Source organism: Somniosus microcephalus, chromosome 8 (assembly GCF_052327205.1).
Source record: "Somniosus microcephalus isolate GS21.2 chromosome 8, FLI_Smic_1.0, whole genome shotgun sequence".
In the NCBI taxonomy this organism is placed as follows: Eukaryota; Metazoa; Chordata; class Chondrichthyes; order Squaliformes; family Somniosidae; genus Somniosus; species Somniosus microcephalus.
The window spans coordinates 91,746,682-91,769,514 of NC_140994.1; the positions used below are offsets into that span (position 1 = coordinate 91,746,682).

General features: G+C 46.3%; 1 protein-coding gene across 1 annotated transcript in view; it reads right to left on the minus strand.

The window, feature by feature from the left end:
* Window positions 1-22,833, minus strand: part of LOC147113688 (catenin alpha-3-like) — a 3,852,991-nt gene that overhangs the window by 3,539,179 nt on the left and 290,979 nt on the right. Inside the window, exons 4-5 of the mRNA XM_085994990.1 lie at window positions 12,940-13,106; window positions 12,724-12,843 (exon numbers count right to left, since the gene is read on the minus strand). Of these exons, the coding sequence (XP_085851116.1) occupies window positions 12,724-12,843; window positions 12,940-13,106 (287 nt within the window). The remainder of the gene's footprint in view (window positions 1-12,723; window positions 12,844-12,939; window positions 13,107-22,833) is intronic.

A 22,833-nucleotide genomic window follows, 5' to 3' on the forward strand; every position in this document is an offset into this window, starting at 1 on the left:
ACAAAGTGGGAGACTCTCTCTGGTGAGTACTGCAAGGCGCCTCCCGAATGGTCCAAACAGTGGAACCGTTGCTTCAGCATGCCGATTGTGTGCTCCACAATGTTCCTCATCGCCTGATGGCTGACGTTGTAGTGCTCTTCTGCAGGGGTTCTGGGTGAACGGAGCGGGGTCATCAGCCATGGGCACAGAGGATAGCCCTTGTCACCGAGAAGCCAGCCTTCTGGGTGAGCCGGGGCCTCGAAAAGGTTTGCTACTGAAGTCTGGCACAGGATGAATGCATCGTGGCTGCTGCCTGGGAACTGAGCATTAACCGCGAGGATCAGCTGCCGGTGGTCACAGACCAGCTGCACATTCAAGGAGTGGAACCCCTTGCAGTTGCGGAAGTCCTCAGGATTCAAAACAGGCGCCCGCAAAACCACGTGCGTGTAGTCAATGGCGCCCTGCACCATGGGGAAGTCCGCTATTGCCGCGAAGCCCTCTGCGCACTCCCGATGCTTCTCCAGTGTCGCAGTGAAGGAGATGTACTGCCGCCGCCTTTTAAACAGGGCATTTGTTACTTGCTGGATGCAGCTATGCACCACAAACTGGGAGATGTTGGCAATGTCCCCAGTTGCTGCCTGAAAGGAGCCGGTCGCATAGAAAGTCAGTGCTACTGTAATCTTGACAGCCACCGACAGAGAAGTCCTGCACCTTATCTGTGGCTGAAGATCTGCCTGAAGCAGGTGGCACAGCTCAGTCACCACCTCCTTTCTGAATCGCAGCCTCCTAAGACACTGCTCCTCCGACATGTTGAGGTAAGAGAACTGCTGCCTGAATACCCTGGCAGCGTAAGGTCTGGTGTGGCGATGCCTGTTGGCCCTCCTCCATCTGGCCATTCCTGCCCCTCTCTCCCTCCGTCTCTGTGCCCTTTCCAGATGGTTGAGCAGCAGGACGTTCCCCTCCAAAGCAGCCCCCATAAGTAAACGCTCACCAGCAGCAGGGTGATGGTCTGAAGGCTGAAGGTCCTCTGGCAGCGCTGGGTCACTAGTGATATGGCTCTCAGAGTGCAACTCTGCAACTCTGTGAAAATCTCAAGAAATTGTGCTCCCAAAATGGCTGCTGCTTTTATACCAGTGCAGTCCCCTTTAAAGAGCGCCCCCCCTAAGCCCAAGAGCGATTGGGGAACGTTCCAGTAAACTGTCCTTATTAGCGCCAGGCGGAACGAAGGGGCGCACCACTGAATTTCCGGTCCGGGATGCCAAAAAGGCGTTGCACACTGAAATGACGTCATGATCTGCCTGCACCCGCAAGCGGGCGCTAAGATTTAGCGCCGGTGCTAAAACCCACTCAATATGGCAAGAGGCGCTGGGTTCACTGCGCCCGGCTGAAAATTGGCTAACGCCCCACTTCTCGGCCTATTTAGGCGCTAATCGCTGGCGCTACCAACCGAATTTCTCCCCCAGTATATTTTCCCCATCAGCAAAACATTATTGTGTGTGACACTCATCATTTTATAAAAATACTCCTAGAATTACAAGTATTGACTTTATTGGACACAAACAGTTTTAATCTCACTCCTAGAATGATAATCCCAGATTTTTTTTAATCATTTCCAGGATTGGACTCTACCTTGATTGTATTTTGACCATTGCTTCACTGTGGAATCCACCCATATTCATCTTAAAGTGACATAGATCAAGCTCTGTGTAACACAAACTCCGTTCACTGAAATTCAGAGGGCTGATAATGTCAATGTGCAATGCCATAAAAACATAAGAAATAGGAGGAGGAGTAGGCCTCCCTTGCACCTGCTCCGTGATTCAATAAGATCATGGCTGAGCTTTGACCTCAACTCCACTTTCCCGCTCGATCCCCATACCCCTTGGTTCCTTTAGAGTCCAAAAATCTATTGATCTCAGCCTTGAATATACTCAATGACTAAGCATCAACATGCTCTGTTGGAATAAACGGGTCCTTTTCCGAGTGGCAGGCAGTGACAAGTGGGGTACCGCAGTGATCAGTGCTAGGACCCCAGCTATTCACAATATATATAAATTATCTAGACGAGGGAACTAGATGTAATATCTCCAAGTCTGCAGATGACACAAAGCTGGATGGGCATGTGTGCTGTGAGGAGGATGTGGAGAAACTCCAGTGTGATTTGGACAGGTTGGGTGATTGGGCAGATGTATGGTAAATGCAGTATAATGTGGATAAATGCGAGGTTATCCACTTCGGTGGCAAAAACAGGAAGACAGATTATTACCTGAACGGCAATAGGTTGGGAAGAGGGGACGTGCCTTATGCACCAGTCGCTGAAGGTAAGCATGCAGGTGCAGCAGGCAGTTAAGAAGGCAATTGGTATGTTGGCCTTCATAGCGAGAGGATTCGAGTACAGGACCAAGGATGTTTTGCTGCAGTTGTACAGGGCCTTGGTGAGACCACACCTTGAGTATTATGTGCAGTTTTGGTCACCTCATCTGAGGAAGGATGTTCTTGCCATGGAGAGAGTGCAGCGAAGATTCACCAGACTGATACCTGGGATGGCAGGAATGACGTATGAGGAGAGATTGGGTTGATTAGGCTTATATTCGGTAGAGTTTAGAAGAATGAGAGGGGATCTCATTGAAACTTATGGGCCTAGAAATTTGGTGGGCTGCGCCACCAGTAGCGCCCAAAGAGGGCACTTAGTGGGTTTAGCGCCACTGGCCACGCCTCCCGCAAAATTTAGCGGGGCGCTAATGGCGGCGTTAGCCGTTAGCGCTGCGCCACCACCGATGACGTCATCGGTGTGCACAGCGCACCGCTACCGCCCCGATCGCGAAATTTGGTAGCGCCTCCTGCTGTAACGCCGGTCGCAATTTGCGACCGGTTCAGGGGGGCCTACCTGCGGCGGTAGAGGCGCTGAGGTGCGGGGCGGCCATTTTTTTGCTGGCCGCCTGCCAGCACCTCTTCGCGCAGCCGTCCCCGGCCTCCTGAGCCCCCCCCCCACGTTGTGCTGGCTGTCTCCCAAGAGCCCGGCACTTCTCCTTGGTGCCGGGCTCTTTTGCTGGCACTTGCGATCTTAGATCACGCTGCAGCAGGCCCCTCCTTTTTAAGAAGGGGAGGAAGGCCTGCAGTACCGCAGTGTGCCGCAGCGTATGACGCTGCGGCACATTGCGCTGCGAACTTCAGTTGCAGTGCCCCAAGACGGATGCGGATGCGGGTCGTCTCGAGTTTTTATATTTCTTGTTAGTGTTCTCTCATATTCTATTTTCTCCCTCTTTATTAATTTTTTGGTCATTCTTTGCTGGTTTCTAAAACTCTCCCAATCCTCAGGCTCACTTCTATTCTTGGTAACATTATAAGCCTCTTCTTTTAATCTAATACTATCATTAACCTGTTTAGTTAGCCATGGATGGATTAATTTTTCCCGTGGAGTTTTTATTTTTCAATGTAACGTACATTCGCTGAGAATTATGAAATATTTCTTTAAATGTTTGCCACTGCTTATCTTCCGTCATACCTTTTAAACTAATTTCCCAATGGTGGCATAGTGGTTAGCACTGTTGCCTCACAGCGCAGAGACCCGGGTTCGAATCCGGCCTCGGGCGACTGTCTGTGTGGAGTTTGCACATTCTCCCCGTGTTTGCGTGGGTTTCCTCCGGGTGCTCCGGTTTCCTCCCACAGTCCAAAGATGTGCGGGTTAGGTTGATTGGCTATGATAAATTGACCCTTAGTGTTAGGGGGATTAAATACATGGGGTTACAGGGATAGGGTGGGACATGTGTAGGGGTTATGGGGATCGGGTGGGATATGTGTCGGTGCAGGCTCGATGGGCCGAAATGGCCTCTATCTGCACTGTGGGGTTTCTGTGATTCTGTGATTCTGTGATATGTTAGACAACTCGCCCTTCATACCTATTTAATTGGCTTTATTTAAGTTTAAGACTCTAGTTTCAGACTCAAGTACATCTCTCAATCATCAGCAAAGTGATGGAAGACGTCATTGACAGTGCAATCAAGCGGCACTTACTCACCAATAACCTGCTCACCAATGTTCAGTTTGGGTTCCGCCAGGACCACTCGGCTCCAGACCTCATTACAGCCTTGGTCCAAACATAGACAAAAGAGCTGAATTCTAGAGGTGAGAGTGACATCAAGGCAGTATTTGACCGAGTGTGGCATCAAGGAGCCCTAGTAACATTGAAATCAATGGGAATCAGGGGGAAAACTCTCCAGTGGCTGGAGTCATACCTAGCACAAAGGAAGATGGTTGTGGTTGTTGGAGGCCAATCATCTCAGCCCAGGACATCACTGTAGGAGTTCCTCAGGGCAGTGTCCTAGGCCCAACCATCTTCAGCTGCTTTATCAATGACCTTCCCTCCATCATAAGGTCAGAAGTGGGGATGTTCGCTGATGACAGCACAGTGTTCAGTTCCATTCACAACTCCTCAGATAATGAAGCAGTCCGTGCCCGCATGCAGCAAGACCTGGACGACATTCAGGCTTGGGCAAAGTGACAAAGTAACATTCACACCATACAAGTGCCAGGCAATGACTATCTGCAACAAGAGAGAGTCTAACCACTGCCCCATGACATTCAACGGCATTACCAACACCGAATCCCCCACCATCAACATCCTGGGGGTCACCATTGATCAGAAACTTAACTGGACCAGCCACATAAATACTGTGGCCACAAGAGCAGGTCAGAGGCTGGGTATTCTGCAGCGAGTGACTCACCTCCTGACTCGCCAAAGCCTTTCCACCATCTACAAGGCAGAAGCAATGAGTGTGATGGAATTCTCTCCACTTGCCTGGATGAGTGCAGCTCCAACAACACTCAAGAAGCTCGACACCATCCAGGGCAAAGCAGCCCGGTTGATTGGTACCCCAGCCACCACCTTAAACATTCACTCCCTCCACCACTGGCGTACCGTGGCTGCAGTGTGTACCATCTACAAGATGCACTGCAGCAACTCGCCAAGGCTTCTTCGGCAGAATCCCAAACCCGCGACCTCTTCCACCTAAAAGGACAAGGGCAGCAGGCGCCTGGGAACACCACCACCTCCAAGTTCCCCTCTAAGTCACACACCATCCTGGCTTGGAAATGTATCGCCGTTCCTTCATCGTCGCTGGGTCAAAATCCTGGAACTCCCTCCCTAACAACACTGTGGGAGTACCCTCACCACACAGATTTCAGCAGTTCAAGACAGCGGTTCACCACCACCTTCTCAAGGGCAGTTAGGGATGGGGCAATAAGTACTGGCTTTGCCAGCGATGCCCACATCCCACGAACGAATAAAAAAGACCTCTCAAACTCAACGTGAAATTCTACATATTATGATCACTCTTCCTCAGATGATCCCTTACTATGAGATTACTAATTAACCCTGTCTCATTGCAGAAGAGAAGATATAAAATAGCCTGTTGCCTGGTTGGTTCCATGAAGTATTGTTCTAGGAAAGTGTCTCAAATGCATTCCATGAACTCGTCCTCCAAACTACTTTTGCCAATTTGATTTGTCCAGTCTATATGGAGATTAAAGTCCCCCACGATTATTGCATTACCTTTGTTGCAAGCTCCTCTTATTTCTTGATTAATATTCTGTCCAGCAGTATAGCTACTGTTAGGGGGCCTATAAACTATTGCCCCTTGTTATTTCTCATCTCCACCCACACTGATTCTACTTCCTGATCTTCCAAGCCAAGATCCTTCCTCACTACTGTCCTTATGTCATCCTTTATTATCAGGGCTACCTGCCCCCCCCTTTTCCATTCCGTCTGTCTTTTAGAAACGTCGAGTACCCTGGAATATTTTGTTCCCAACCTTGGTCACCATGCAACCATGTCTCTGTAATGGTTATTAGTTCAAATCCATTTATCTCTATTTGTGCCATTAATTCATCTATCTTGTTATGAACGCTTCTTGCATTCAGATAAATGCCTTTAATTTTTACTTTTTACCATTTTTTCCTGATTTGAACTTATTCACTGATGCACTATTACCATTAAACTCTCTGTCCCTTCCTGTCACACTTTGCTAATCTTTACCCGAATCGTTACATTGCTCTATTGCCTTGACTTTTCGCTTTAGATTTATAAATTTCCCCTCACCTGCACCCTCCTTTTTAGTTTAAAGCCCTATCTACAGGCTTAGTTATTCAATTCACCAGGATGCTGGTCCCTACCAGTTTAAGCCCAGCTTGTATAACTCAGATTGACACTTGCAATCATCAAGTTTCTTTCAGTTGAGCTAACACAGTTTAAGATTTTTTCTACTTATGTAGGAGATTACATAGACGATTCAACATTTCAAAAGATCAAACCATTCAGGATATGCAAAACCATTAATTGAGCAATCTTATATCATCATACAGGCTGTTACTGATACTCATCTGACTTTTAAATAATAGATCAGACTTGTTGTGGTATCATTTTTATAAGTGCATGAGACACATGACACATCTTTGAATTGATCTCGTGTAAACACAGACAAATGTAACAGACCCCATTAAATTCAGCTTAGCTGTGTCTGCTGCTTTAATACATGGGGTAACCAAAGGTTTATCCAACTCTGGCCTCTTGTCCATTTCCCACTTCCTTCGCCCCACCATTAGCGGCCGTGCCTTCAGCCATCTAGATCCTAAGCTCTGGAATTCCCTCCCTAAACCTTTCCTCCTCTCTACCTCTCTCTCCTCCTTTAAGACGTTCCTTAACACCTACCTCTTTGACCAAGCTTTGGGTCACCTGCCCTAATTAACGTTCCCGCTAAGCTGCGCGGCCGTGTGACTGCGCAGCAGTCTGGAGGTCCTGCGCAGGACGCTCACCGGCTTCTACACGGAAGAAACCGCGCATGCGCAAAAATTTGAATAGGCCACACAGCCAGTTAAAGGGACCGCACTAAAAAAAAAATTAGGGGATCATTGCCTCTAATATCTCCTTATTTGGCTCGGCGTCAAATTTTGTCTGATAAAGATTCCTGTGAAGCGCCTTGGGACGTACGTTAAAGGCATTATATAAATCTGCCGCATCTGTTCTGATGATGCCAACTTCCATACTAGTGCTTCCAATCTGTCTTCCTTTTTCCGCAACTGAAGATTCCCCTCCATCGGGGTTGACATGGCCCTCGACCGTGTTCATTCCATTTCCTGCAATTCTGCTCTCACCCCTTCCCCTCCCTTCCAAAACCACGATAGGGTTCCCCTTGTTCTCACCTTTCACCCCACCAGCCTCCACATTCAATGGATCATTATCCACCATTTCCGCCACCTCCAGTGTGATCCCAGCACCAAACACATCTTCCCCTCACCTCCCCTTTCAGCATTCCGAAGGGACCGCTCCCTCCACAACACCCTGGTCCACTCCTCTATCACCCCCAACACCCCCTCCCCTTCGCCCGGCACCTTCCCGTGCAAGCGCAGGAGATGCAACACCTGCCCTTTTACCTCCTCCCTTCCCACTGTCCAGGGCCCAGGTGAAACAGCGATTTACTTGTACTTCTTGCAATTTAGTATACTGTATTCGCTGCTCACAATGCGGTCTCCTCTACATTCCACTTTCCCGAACACCACCGTTCAGTCCGTAAGAGTGACCCTGAGTTTCCGGTCGCCTGTCACTTTAATTCTCCGCTCCACTCCACTCTGACCTCTCTGTCCTCGGCCTCCTCCACTGTTCCAATGAAGCTCAACGTAAGCTCGAGGAACAGCACCTCATCTTTCGATTAGGCACTTTACAGCCTTCTGGACTGTGGTAAACCACTGTCGTTCACTGTGTTCACTATTGTTGTTGTTGTTGTTGTTGTCGTTCACTCTTGTTTCACTGTTATACCTGACTATGCCTCAGCTGACTCCGCCCTTGGCTACCTGGTATAAGGACGGCTGCACGGCAGCTCTCTGCCATTCGGTCGTCCACTAGAGGCATAGTCCTGATCTGTTTGTAGTTGCATTCAGTAGTTAATAAAAGCCTGTTGTTCTGAACTCTACTCAGCCTTTTATTAGAATCGATAGCGCATCATGGACTCAACATCGAGTTCAACAATTTCAGACCATAACCTCGGCCCCTATTTTTTCCAGACGGCAGCTGTTGATGATTCTGCCATTCCCATTTACAACATTTAACCACTCCTGCCTTCCACCCTATCACAGACCGTTCCTTTTGTTCTTTCCTCCCCTCCCCCCTTTCCCAGCCTCTGCACCTGCTTAAAATCTGTTCCATCTCTAACTTTTTCCAGTTCTGATGAAGGGTCACAAACCTGAAACGTTAACCCTGTTTCTCTCTCCATGGATGCTGCCTGGCCTGCCGAGTGTTTCCAGCATTTTCTGTTGTTATTTTATATAAATACCAGTTGTTATATAACAGATTGGCTTCTCTTTATGCTCGAACAAAAATTATTGGTTGTTGTTTACAACTTAATTTATTACTATAACACGGTTGGTGAACTGGTTGATAAAGAGAAAGGAGAAGCTTAGTGAAACCCAGCATTATTGTGATATAATACCACTCCCGGCCCTCTCCAGGAGCCATTAAAAAGTATGGACTAGAAGTTATAAAGAGGCTATAAAGAATGCTACAGGCAACATGGTATATCAGCGTGTTAGTGAGGAAGAACTGGAGAAAAATAAACCACATCAAGAACTGAACAGACAATGAACAAGACTATAAATATCACTAAAGAACCCCTGTCACAGTGTCAAAATTGGACTGAATTTCTGGTACATTTTACCAATAACATCCAAAACTCGCTTTGAAAGTATTGTAACTGGAAAGGAATGGAAGATTCAGCTCGATTTATTAGATAAGCTTACTTTATATTTTCAATATTGTTTCATAGCACCATTTCTCAGGAAAGAGACGTGGTATTTACAGTTCACACATGGCACATCTGTTCCAGTTAGAAACTGTGCATTGAGGAACAAATCGGACATTAATTTCGGCAATATAAATTGCTAATGTGTGAAATGTAACTGAAACTGCTTGACTAGACAATATTTGGTGAATGCTAATAGGGATTATCAGAAGTGTGCATGAGAACCAGAGCCTCTCAGCTCACCATCCCGTGGGACCCAGCAGATCGGCCCTCCAAATGTGAGTAGACTTACAGATAACCTTCCTGGAAATTTCCTCGGGTTCTCCTGATCAGCCACCGTAACCCTGGTTATGCAGTTTATCCGGGGTTCCGACCATAGTTATGGCAGCCGATCGGGAAAACCTCTGAGGAAATTCACGGTGGACAACGATAAAAAGGACTTGCATTTCTACAGCGCCTTTCAAGACCTCAGGATGTCCCAAAGCGCTTTACAGCCAATGAAGTACTTTTGAAGTGTCGTCACTGTTGTAATGTAGGAAACGCGGCAGCCAATTTGCGCACGGCAAGCTCCCACAAACAGCAATTAATGACCAGATCATCTGTTTTATTTCAGTGATGTTGGTTATATCTCTTCTGTAATATACCAACATTAAGAACATAAGAACATAAGAAGTAGGAGCAGGAGTAGGCCATACGGCCCCTCGGGCCTGCTCCGCCATTCAATAGGATCATGGCTGATCTGAATCTAGACTCACGTCCATTTCCCTGCCATCTCCCCGTAACCCCTAATTCCCTTTTCTGCTAGGAAACTGTCTATCTCCATTTTAAATTTATTTAATGTTGCAGCTTCCTCAGCTCTCTGGGGTAGCAAATTCCATAGATTTACTACCCTCTGAGTGAAGAAGTTTCTCCTCATCTCAGTTTTGAAAGAGCAGCCCCTTATTCTAAGATTATGCCCCCTAGTTCTAGTCTCACCCATCAGTGGAAACATCCGAACCGCATCCACCCAATCAAGCCCCCTCACAATCTTATATGTTTCGATAAGATCGCCTCTCATTCTTCTGAACTCCAATGAGTAGAGTCCCAACCTACTCAGCCTTTCCTCATACGTCAACCCCCTCATCTCTGGAATCAACCGAGTGAACCTTCTCTGAACCGCCTCAAGAGCAAGTATATCTTTTCTTAAATATGGAAACCAAAACTGCACGCAGTATTCCAGGTGTGGCCTCACCAATACCCTGTATAACTGCAGCAAGGCTTCCCTGTTTTTATACTCCATCCCCCTTGCAATAAAAGCCAAGATTCCATTGGCCTTCCTGATCACCTGCTGCACCTGCATGCTAACTTTTTGTGTTTCATGCACCAGGACCCCCAGATTCCTTTGTACTGTAGCACTTTGCAGTTTCTCTCCATTTAGATAATAACTTGCCCTTTGATTTTTTCTGCCAAAGTGCATAACCTCACACTTTTCAACATTATATTGCATCTGCCAAATCTCTGCCCACTCACTTAGCCTGTCTATGTCCTTTTGCAGGTTTTTATGTCCTCCTCACTCACTGCTTTCCCTCCCATCTTTGTATCGTTGGCAAACTTGGATATGTTGCACTCGGTCCCTTCCTCCAAATCGTTAATATAGATTGTAAAGAGTTGGGGTCCCAGCACTGACCCCTGCGGAACACCACTAGTTACTGATTGCCAGCCCGAGAATGAACCATTTATCCCAACTCTTTGTTTTCTGTTAGATAGCCAATCTTCCACCCATGCCAGTATATTACCCCCAATCCTGTGATTTCTTATCTTGATCAGTAATCTTTTGTGTGGAACCTTGTCAAATTCCTTTTGGAAGTCCAAATACACTACATCCACTGGTTCCCCTTTATCCACCCTGTATGTTACATCCTCAAAGAATTCGAGCAAATTTGTCAAACATGACTTCCCCTTCGTAAAACCATGCTGACTCTGTCCTATTAAATTATGTTTATCCAAATGCTCTGTTACTGTTTCCTTTATAATGGACTCCAACATTTTGCCAACCACAGATGTTAGGCTAACTGGTCTATAGTTTCCAGCTTTTTGTCTACTTCCCTTCTTAAATAAGGGTGTTACATTAGCAGTTTTCCAATCTGCCGGGACCTTTCCTGAGTCCAGGGAGTTCTGGAAAATGATCACCAATGCATCCACAATCCCTACCGCCACTTCTCTCAAGACCCTAGGATGTAGGCCATCAGGTCCGCGGGATTTATCCGCCTTAAGTCCCATTATTTTACCGAGTACCATCTCCTTAGTGATTTTAATCGTGTTTAGCTCCTCCCCCCCCCATTGCCCCCTGTTTGTCCAGTGTTGGGATATTCTTAGTGTCCTCTACTGTAAAGACTGATACAAAATATTTGTTCAGCGTCTTTGCCATCTTACGATTGTGCACACTTCATGTGTCATGATTTTGTTTTGTCACAGGGGCGTGACAAAATTGGGACAATTTAAACAAGTACCAATGTATCACATAGCACCATAATGGTTAACGCATAATGCATCCTTCCTCCCTAGGTGGCACAGTTGTGATCCTATTGTCCTCAGTACACGTCCTGAACCTCTCTCGGCCCATCCTAGAAGTTCCAGCTTACAGATATTTTCCATTCTCCTGCCCACTTATAATTCATTCAATGTTCGATTTTTAGATTTAGTTATATTTCCCCCTGCTGTTCTCCACCTTCCTTTAGGACTATCGAGATCAGAAAGATCAACATTATGCAGCTCTTCAATTTCCGTGTGCAATGTACAGGAGATCGACTAGTTATTTTTTTTAATGTACAGGGTTGATGATGCAACCGCAAGCGCCCGGAATGCGGCTGCACTTCGCACATACACCAAGCTAGAGCAACACCTAAGCACCACCTTCGGAAAAGCTAACTCCTCAACATGGCCCAACTCCCCCTCCTATGGTGTGCACAAACTGGTAGATAGACAGGCTTTGTGTACACAACACCCCTTCAAGAAAGAATGAAAGACCTGCATTTATATAGCGCCTTTCACAAGCTCAAGATGTCCCAAAGCGCTTTTCAGCCAATGATGTACTTTTGGAGTGTAGTCACTGTTGTAATGTATGAAATGCGGCAGCCAATTTGAGCACAGCAAGCTCCCACAAACAGCAATCTGATAATAACCAGGTCATCTGTTTTTAGTGATGTTGGTTGAGGGGTTAAATATTGGCCAGGACACCGGGGAGAACTTCCCTGCTTTTCTTCGAATAGCGCCGTGGGATTTTTTACGTCGACCCGAGAGGTTTAACGTCTCATCTGAAGGACACACTTTTAATAGAGGCAAATTTGCTCAGGCGATGATGCACAGTGCACAACAAAGTGGGCCACAAGCTGTCTGAGTGCGTTGATACTGCGCAGCGACCAAGCACAAGGCTCATAAAGGCCCAAGATTTTATAGAGATGATGCAGCTGGAATCCTTAGAAAGCACTCCAGTTACTCAATGTCCTTTTTAAATGGGTGCGTCAAGGGAGCACTGCTACAACGTACACAGTGGGTCTCACAATCGTAGACTGACCGTCCAACTGAGACTTTCCTGGGTGACCATCCATTTCCTCCAGATAGGGCCAGGCTTTTCCCGTTCCACTTCCTGTTACTTGACTTCCAGAGGCTGATGTGTGAATGAGGCCGTTCTGCACCGGCCACTTTTGTCACCTTAAAAACTAGCACAGCGCAGCCCTTTAATAGCTGCTGGATCCTGATAATCAGCATCCCCCCCTCCCCCACCCAATCACCTTGGCTCTCCCAGCGTGTGGTGCACGGGGCACGAGGAGTCCTGCAAAACAATATCTCAACTGGCTGAGCTCACAATTCTTCTGAAATCCAGAAACATGAGCTACGATATTGTGCCTGCACTTTGTTGTATGACCATTAAATCACTGACATACATTTTAAAGTGAAAACAATCAACTTTCCATACCTGTTGGCGTTTCTGGGTCAGAAGGTCCAATTTGGCTAAATCCTGACCGAAGCTCCTGTAGGCCCTGTTCAGGTCACCTTTACTTGTCATGTTTGTCAACAGTGTAAAAGATTTCTGGACCTGTCAATAAGGTTAAAGAGTTGAATTAGCTCATGTTGATGTCTAGAATGCAGGATTTTAACTGGAGATGATTGGGCTTCACATGAATTTACTTACAGCCGTGAGATGCTGCAAGAGATACACAACGTCAATAATGTCCGCCAGAATGAGGAGCCGGGTCACAGCAGCGAGGAGAGCTCGAGCAGCATTAACCACGCTTTCTCGTTTCGGCAAGGCACACGGGTCATCTGTGAATTCTTTCGACGTAACTCTCATGGTTTCACCTAGAAGGATCACATGCATCATTACCCACCTCTGCAGCCACACTTAAAACACACAAAGCCCACAGGGTGAAGGTAACAGATCACTTCAGGGACAACATCCTCTCTGGCATTGTGGAATCTCAGCCTGTCTAGATACACACTCTGATTTGGCTTCACTGGGACAAGAAGATCAATGGCATCAATCTCATCTACGAGGGCATGAAAATTAAGAGACATGGCTGTATCCTAATGTGGAGCATCTTCAGTAAATACCATTGGGGTCAACATTTATTACTGAATTACCCTGGGATAAAGCATTGAGATGTAATGGAAGTGGTAATAAAATGCAAAGAAATGTTTTATGGACACACATAGATAGTTCAAACTATAATCATTTTTTGAAAGAACGATTTACGTTGCCTTGATTGGTAAGTAAAAATTTTAAGTTTTTTGCACGCTTGTTATCTTTCGGTTCTGCTTCACTCCATTGACAATTAATAATGTTTAATTTATCCACAGATTGTTACTTTGCCATCATCTTTTCATATAATGGATATTAAGCCATCTGTCAGTTGGACTGTAATGACTGTTCCAGTAAGTTTGGTTCTCAGTCTGAGATCATGGACCCATCGTTTACACTGGGAACTCTATAAGATCAAACAGTGCAGAGGTGAGGAAGGAGGTCAGGAATGATACACAGAGGGGACAGAACAGCGTACTGAGAAATAAATAAATATCAAGGGAGTAACAAAGGCTGGAAGAAAACAAAGACTGGCTGTCGATATATGGAGAGGTGGAGAAGGAGGAGGAGAGAGGGGAGGGGGATGAAGAGATGGAGAGAAAGAAAGACTTACATTTATATAGCACCTTTCACGGTCACTGGATGTCTCAAAGCGCTTTACAGCCAATTAAGTACTTTTGAAGTGTAGTCACTGTTGTAATGTAAGAAACGCAGCAGCCAATTTGCGCACTGCAAGCTCCCACAAACAGCAATGTGATAATGACCAGATAATCAGTTTTTGTTATGTCGATTGGGGAATAAATATTGGCCAGGACAATACCAAGGAGAAAGAGGAGGAGAGGGGAGAAAGGAGGGGAGAGGGGAGAAAGAGGAGGAGAGGGGGAGCTAGCAGGGGAAAGAGGAAGGAGGAAAGAAGAAGGGGAAAAAGGGAAGAGGGAGGGTAACGGGGGGCTGGGATAGGTGCAGTAGCATTGTAGAACAATTCCATGACTGGCACATGAAACCATAAAGTACCAGGTGTAATCCATGAAGTAAAAAGGAGCCAAGCAACTTGACAGCGTGGAATGCCAGTGATGTAATATGCTGTGAACAGCAGGAGGCTAGTTTGGGGCTCAATAAACAAATACACAACTCAGAGTCTCAGGTATCACAGGCAGCCAAGAGGTAACCGTTTTTCCAATTCAAGTGTAGTTGTTTTCATTGGAACACTGGGTTTCCAGCTGAGTAAATAAGCTGCAAATCCACTTGTGATGATACCACAGACATTGAGGGTTACACAGCGCACCCGGAGTAAGCAGAGAGTTGGGTCTTAGCCTCCGCAGCACAAGATCCCTCTGGCAGTGAGTTTTAAATTTACGTACAGCATGTGTCACTGCATTGTTCAAACACCAGATTTTGTAATTGTGTTTATTACAGAACTTGGCAAACACCAGTAATACAGTGTGTTAGAACTATCACCTGTTTCTCACTCTCATAGCTTAAAGTTTCTATCAGAATATGTCAATAGATTTTCTTCAAATTAGTCTTAAACTGTAAAAATGTGCACATGACTGACTGAAAAACTTACAGAGCTGCTGATGTCTCCCTAAAGTTTTGTAAAAGTTCACTGCAGTTGTTGACCTACAGTCCTGCATATCGGCTGAGCTATGAAGCAGGAAGGGAGGACAGGCACTTCCCTCCCACCTCTTAGCAGCTAGCTTGAGGAGAAGCATTCCCAGGTGGAAGCCTGTGAGCAGACTGCTAACACATCTTCTCAACCCAGGTTTCCCCATCTTCTCAACCCAGGTCACCCCACCTTCTCAACCCAGGTCACCCCATCTTCTCAACCCAGGTCACCCCATCTTCACAACCCAGGTCACCCCATCTTCTCAACCCACAATAACCCATCTTCTCAACCCAGGTCACACCATCTTCTCAACCCAGGTCACCGATCTTCTCAACCCAGGCTAACCCATCTTCTCAACCCAGGTCACCCCATCTTCTCAACCCAGGTCACCCCATCTTCTCAACCCAGGTCACCCCATCTTCTCAACCCAGGTCACACCATCTTCTCAACCCACAATAACCCATCTTCTCAACCCAGGTCTCCCCATCTTCTCAACCCAGGTCACCCCAACTTCTCAACCCAGGTCACCCCATCTTCTCAACCCAGGTCACCCCATCTTCTCAACCCACAATAACCCATCTTCTCAACCCAGGTCTCCCCATCTTCTCAACCCAGGTCACCCCACCTTCTCAACCCAGGTCACCCCATCTTCTCAACCCAGGTCACCCCATCTTCTCAACCCAGGTCACCCCATCTTCTCAACCCACAATAACCCATCTTCTCAACCCAGGTCACACCATCTTCTCAACCCAGGTCACCGATCTTCTCAACCCAGGCTAACCCATCTTCTCAACCCAGGCTAACCAATCTTCTCAACCCAGGCTAGCCCATCTTCTCAACCCAGGCTAGCCCATCTTCTCAACCCAGGTCACCCCATCTTCTCAACCCACAATAACCCATCTTCTCAACCCAGGCTAACCTATCTTCTCAACCCAGGTTACCGCATCTTCTCAACCCAGGCTAACTCATCTTCTCAACCGAGGTTACCCCATATTCTCAACCCAGGTCACCCCAGCTTCTCAACCCAGGTCACCCAATCTTCTCAACCCAGGTCACCCCATCTTCTCAGCCCACAATAATCCAACTTCTCAACCCAGATTACCTCAACTTCTCAACCCAGGCTAACTCATCTTCTCAACCGAGGTTACCCCATCTTCTCAACCTAGGCCACCCCAGCTTCTCAACCCAGGTCACCCCATCTTCTCAACCCACAATAACCCATCTTCTCAACCCAGATTACCCCATCTTCTCAACCGAGGTTACCCCATCTTCTCAACCCAGGTCACCCCAGCTTCTCAACCCAGGTCACCCCATCTTCTCAACCCACAATAACCCATCTTCTCAACCCAGATTACCCCATCTTCTCAACCCAGGTCACCCCATCTTCTCAACCCAAGTCACCCCATCTTCTCAACCCAGGTTACCCCCATCTTCTCAATCCAGGCTAACCCATCTTCTCAACCCAGGTCACCCCATCTTCTCAACCCAGGCTAACTCATCTTCTTAACTCAGGTTACCTCATCTTCTCAACCCAAGTCACCCCATCTTCTCAACCCAGGCTAACCCATCTTCTTAACTCAGGTTACCTCAGCTTCTCAACCCAGGTCACCCCATCTTCTCAACCCACAATAACCCATCTTCTCAACCCAGGTCTCCCCATCTTCTCAACCCAGGTCACCCCACCTTCTCAACCCAGGTCACCCCATCTTCTCAACCCAGGTCACCCCATCTTCTCAACCCAGGTCACCCCATCTTCTCAACCCACAATAACCCATCATCTCAACCCAGGTCACACCATCTTCTCAACCCAGGTCACCGATCTTCTCAACCCAGGCTAACCCATCTTCTCAACCCAGGCTAACCAATCTTCTCAACCCAGGCTAGCCCATCTTCTCAACCCAGGCTAGCCCATCTTCTCAACCCAGGTCACCCCATCTTCTCAACCCACAATAACCCATCTTCTCAACCCAGGCTAACCTATCTTCTCAACACAGGTTACCTCATCTTCTCAACCCAGGCTAACTCATCTTCTCAACTGAGGTTACCCCATATTCTCAACCCAGGTCACCCCAGCTTCTCAACCCAGGTCACCCAATCTTCTCAACCCAGGTCACCCCATCTTCTCAACCCACAATAATCCAACTTCTCAACCCAGATTACCTCAACTTCTCAACCCAGGCTAACTCATCTTCTCAACCGAGGTTACCCCATCTTCTCAACCCAGGTCACCCCAGCTTCTCAACCCAGGTCACCCCATCTTCTCAACCCACAATAACCCATCTTCTCAACTCAGATTACCCCATCTTCTCAACCCAGGTCACCCCATCTTCTCAACCCAGGTTACCCCATCTTCTCAACCCAGGTTACCCCATCTTCTCAACCCAAGTCACTCCATCTTCTCAACCCAGGTTACCCCCATCTTCTCAATCCAGGCTAACCCATCTTCTCAACCCAGGTCACCCCATCTTCTCAACCCAGGCTAACTCATCTTCTTAACTCAGGTTACCTCATCTTCTCAACCCAAATCACCCCATCTTCTCAACCCAGGCTAACCCATCTTCTTAACTCAGGTTACCTCAGCTTCTCAACCCAAGTCACCCCATCTTCTCAACCCAGGCTAACCCATCTTCTTAACTCAGGTTACCTCATCTTCTCAACCCAGACTAACCCATCTTCTCAACCCAGGCTAACCCATCTTCTCAACCCAGGTTACCTCATCTTCTCAACCCAGGCTAACCCATCTTCTCAACCCAGGCTAGCCCATCTTCTCAGCCCAGGTCACCCCATCCTCTCAACCCAGGTCACCCCATCTTCTCAACCCAGGTTACCCCCATCTTCTCAATCCAGGCTAACCCATCTTCTCAATCCAGGTCACCCCATCTTCTCAACCCAGGCTAACTCATCTTCTTAACCCAGGTCACCCCATCTTCTCAACCCACAATAATCCGTCTTCTCAACCCAGGTCACCCCATCTTCTCAACCCAGGTCACCCCATCTTCTCAACCCAGGTCACCCCATCTTCTCAACCCAGGTCACCCCATCTTCTCAACCCAGGTCACCCCATCTTCTCAACCCAGGTCACCCCATCTTCTCAACCCAGGTTACTCCATCTTCTCAACCCAGGCTAACCCATCTTCTCAACCCAGACAAACCCATCTTCTCAACCCAGGTCACCCCATCTTCTCAACCCAGGTCACCCCATCTTCTCAACCCAGGTTACCCCATCTTCTCAACCCAGACTAACCCATCTTCTCAACCTAGGAAATGGCTGGCAAAAGGAAACCAAAAAAAAACCTGAAAAACAAGTTAGGAGTCTATCTTAAAACAAAATGCTTTAGCTTCGCTTGTTGCTGGTAGTATCTCCAGCCATCGAATAGGAGGTTATTTTAATTACTCAAATCTATGGCTTTAAGCAACAAATAAAGCGGTTAAACTGTACAAGTGAATGTGGCTTATCGCACTCAAGTGGGACTAAATAAAAGGCACAAAACAGATAAGAACATTGCGAGAAATGATTGTTTCATGGAGTAAAGCACTAAACTGAAAGGTACATTTCTTGGAAGAACAGTGCCTGTGACAGAGGTGTGATGAACGTGAAGCCAGCGAGAAGGAGAAACAACATAATTTGGCAGAGAAACAGGTAACAACAGCTAGCCTGGTATAAATAATTATTTTGCTTCAGTATTTACCAGGGAGATAGAACAGGTGGACATGACATTGGATGGTGAGATTAGTAATGAGATAAGTGCATTTAAAATAAAAAAGGAGAAATATTAAATAAACTAATCAACCTCAAAGAAGATAAAACCCCTGGCCCAGATGGATTGCATCCACGCATTTTAAAAGAATCTAGGGAAGAGATAGCAGAGGCATTACTACACATATTTAATAATTCATTAGAAAAAGGTATAGTGCCAGAGGACTGCCAGATAGCTAAAGTAATATTGATATTTAAGAAGGGGGATAGAACATGTCCAGGGAACTATAGACTAGTTAGCTTAACATCGGTGGTAGGAAAAATAACGGAATCCCTGCTAAAGTACAAAATAGAAGAAAATCTAGAAACCAAAAATATAATAATGAATAGTCAGCATGGATTTCAAAAGTGAAAGTCTTGCTTGACCAACCTCATTGAATTTTTTGAAGAAGTAACAGAGAGAGTGGACAATAGTAATGCAGTAGATGTAATTTATCTGGATTTTCAAAAGGCCTTCGATAAGGTACCCCATAATAGACTGATGAACAAGGTCAGAGCATGCAGAGTCAGGGGACAAGTAGCAGAATGGATAGCTTCAGGACAGAAAGCAGAGAGTAGGAGTAAAGAGTAGCTATTCACAGTGGCAGAAGGTGGGTAGTGGTGTTCCACAAGGATCAGTGCTGGGACCACTGCTGTTCACAATTTACATTAACGATTTAGACTTTGGAATCAAAAACAAAATTTCTAAATTTGCAGATGACACCAAATTAGGGGGGATAGTCAATACTGAGAACTGCAACAAATTACAGGAGGTCATTAATAAACTTCCAGAATGGACATAGAATTGGCAAATGAAGTTCAACACAGATAAATGTGAGGTATTACATTTTGGTAGGAAGAATAGGGAGGTCACTTATCACTTGGAGGGTGCGAGTCTAGATGGGGTAGAGGAATAAAGGGATCTAGGAGTACAAATACACAAATCACTAAAAGTTGCGACACAGGTTAGCAAGGCCATAAAAAAAAGCAAACCAAGCACTAGGGTTTATTCCTAGAGGTATAGAATTGAAAAGTAGAGAAGTTATGCTAAACCTGTATCGAACCTTGGTTAGACCACACTTAGAGTACTGCGTAAAGTCCTGGTCACCACATTATAAAAAGGATATAGAGGCATTGGAGAGGGTGCAGAGAAGATTTACAAGGATGTTACCAGATGCGAGGGTATACATATCAGGAAAGGATGAACAGGCTGGGTCTCTTTTCTCTTGAAAAAAGGCTGAGGGGTGACCTAATAGAGGTCTTTAAAATTATGAAAGGTTTTGAGAGATTGGATACAGAGAGAATGTTTCCACTAGAGGCCATCAATATAAGATAGTCACCAAGAAATCCAATAGGGAATTCAGAAGAAACTTCTTTACCCAAAGAATGGTGAGAATGTGGATCTCGCTACCACAGGGAGTGGTTGAAGTGAAAAGTATAGATACATTTAAGGGAAGGCTAGACAAGCATATGAGGGAGAAGGGAATAGTGGGTTATGCTGATAGATTTAGATGAGGAAAGACGGGAGGAGGCTCGTGTGGAGCATAAACGCCGGCATGGACTGCTTGGGCCGAATGGCCTGTTTCTGTGCCGTATATACTATGTAATCCTATGGTAGGAAATGTTATATGGCATTTAAGCCCATAACACTGCTGGGATTTGTCTCGTAAATACAAGTTTTAATGAAAGGGGTGATATTGATAACTTTATTCGAACTTTTGAGTTATTGGTAAAAACTGAGCGATTCATAATAGAATGGGACCTCCTGTCAACTCTTCTGGGAGAAAGTATCCAGTTTAAATTCAGCTTGAAGTAAAAACTTCAACAAAGGTATTAAAAGACAACAGACAATTCCACAGCTCATGTTATTGTCAAATATGTAAAACAAAATTTTGCCCAAAATTTTATTTTGGACATTACAAATTTCAGTTACTGAGAAAAAAAAGGTGGACATAAAGATTTGCAAATTGATTTGTTCACTTAGATGGTCTTCTGCTCTTCAAACAAATTAATAAATGGGTGAATCGCAATGAATAAATTTGTATGTTTACATTCAGCTGCAGAAAAGTTGCTTCCAGGAAAATAAGTTTGCACGTCACATAATGATCTCTGGATAAATCTATAAACTATTTAACATAAGTTTATAAATTTTATGAAAAGAATGAGCCAGAGGTAAGAAGATGAAACAGAGCTAAACTAATATTGGTGCGGATTTTGCGGTCAGCAGCGATCGAATGGCGCCAGCCATTCATTAAACATACACTTGCCCACAGACTTTCTGTGGGATCTTGCTGTGATTAGAGAGCCATTTCAGCACAGCACCCTCTACAGGGGATCTGGGACCTGTGCGAACAGGGCAAGCAACTGTGTATCTCCTTAACCAATCAGATTGAAGAATCTTGACTGAGGCGCAGAGTCTGAATCAGGAAGTGTCAGTTAGAATATTGAATTCAATGTCAAATCAGGTACAGAAAGTGAAATAAAGAGAGACAAAGAAAGATGGGATTAAGAGAGATAAAAGAGGCGGGAAAAAAGTTACATTTAAAATTTTTAAAAAAATCTCCAACAATAATTAAAATCTGAAGGAATGAGACTCCACACTTGTAAAAGTTAATTTTCAGTGCCAGAGAGGTTGCTTGGCAGTAATTAAGAATTATCACACCTTTAAAAGTTCACTTACACTGGAATGGACAAGCCCTAACTTTTTCTGGGTTTAGTGGATATCTAGCGGGTAAGTACAGCAACTTCACGCGTTTCATGTGTTTCAATGCTGAGTCTCTCGGCGAGGTACCGGCATAGCGCAACTTCTGGGGGAGCTTGGGAACTCAGACAGCAACATCTTGATTTCCGTGTTTAACTGAGCATGTGTAATCACCAGAAGATGCTCTCCAATTTACACTTTAATAACGGGGAGTGCTGTTAGCCTCACAGTTATTTCTAATGCAAAATCCGGGCCAATGTTAAATGGGACAGAAAAGTGTTGCAGGAAGTAAGGGTTACACTTTCAGGTTGTTATAAGCAACACTTATATTAAATTATAGACAGATGCAAGATAGACAGGTAGATATTTCAGACATGCTTTCTTATCCAAGGAACATAGGCCTAGAAATTCAGTTAAGGCCCGCCAGCAGGCTAACGCCCAAAAGTTAGCGCTGCGCACGGAGCCACTTGCGCCCGCCGGAAATTCAGTTTCAGCGCCCCAACTCGAAGGCGGCCGCTAATCAAGGGTTTCGGCGCCCCCGCTTGGGGCGCTGAAACTGAATATCGGCGCGCTAGGTGCCGCAGCGCCACCCGCTGCGGAGCGGCAGGCTGCGGTACTGCAGGCCTCCTCCTTCTCTTAAGGGGGAGGTGCCTGCAACAGCGAGATCGCCGCTGGATTGTGCCAGCAAATGAGCCCGGCACCACGGAGAAGTGCCGGGCTCACGGAAAGCAGCTGGCAATGCCGCGGGGGGGGGGGCGGTGGAGGAGGCCAGGGAAGGAGGTGCGGGCAGGCGGCCGCGGAAAAAGCGGCCGGCCGCACCTCCACCTTAAAGCGCCCCAGTAGCGCAGCAGTACGGCCCCGTTTTTCCAGCGCTGTTTGCGGCCGCTGCAGAAGAGGCGGCCGCAACTAAATATGGGGTTTGGGCCGGAAGCGGGGCGGAACCGGGGCACTGCGCACACCGATGACGTCATCGGTGTCGGCGCAGTGCTACCGGCTACCGCCGCCATTACCGCAGCGCTGAATATCAGCGCACCCTCTTACACTGGCGCAGAAACTCTATTTGGGCGGTAACTGGGTGCAAAGCCCACTGAATTTCTAGGCCATAATGCCTTCTTATATATTTTCTCAAGCTTAAAAATATGTAGGTAATATCAGTCCAGCAATGCCTCATATTTAAAATTCTCATCCTTGTCTTCAAATCTCTCCATGGCCTCGCCCTTCGTCATCTCTGTAATCTCCTCCAGCCCTACAACCCTCCGAGATAAAAAGAATAAGGGTGGCTAAAGTAAAGAAGAAGGGTCCAACCCAAAACGTCAACTCAAATTTCTCTCCACGGATGTTGCCTGACCTGCTGAGTTTTTCCAGCATTTTCTGTTGTTATTTCGTATTTCCAACATCTGCAGTATTTTGCTATCGTATCTGGCTAAAGTGAACGTTGGTCCCTTAGAGGATGGGACCGGAAAA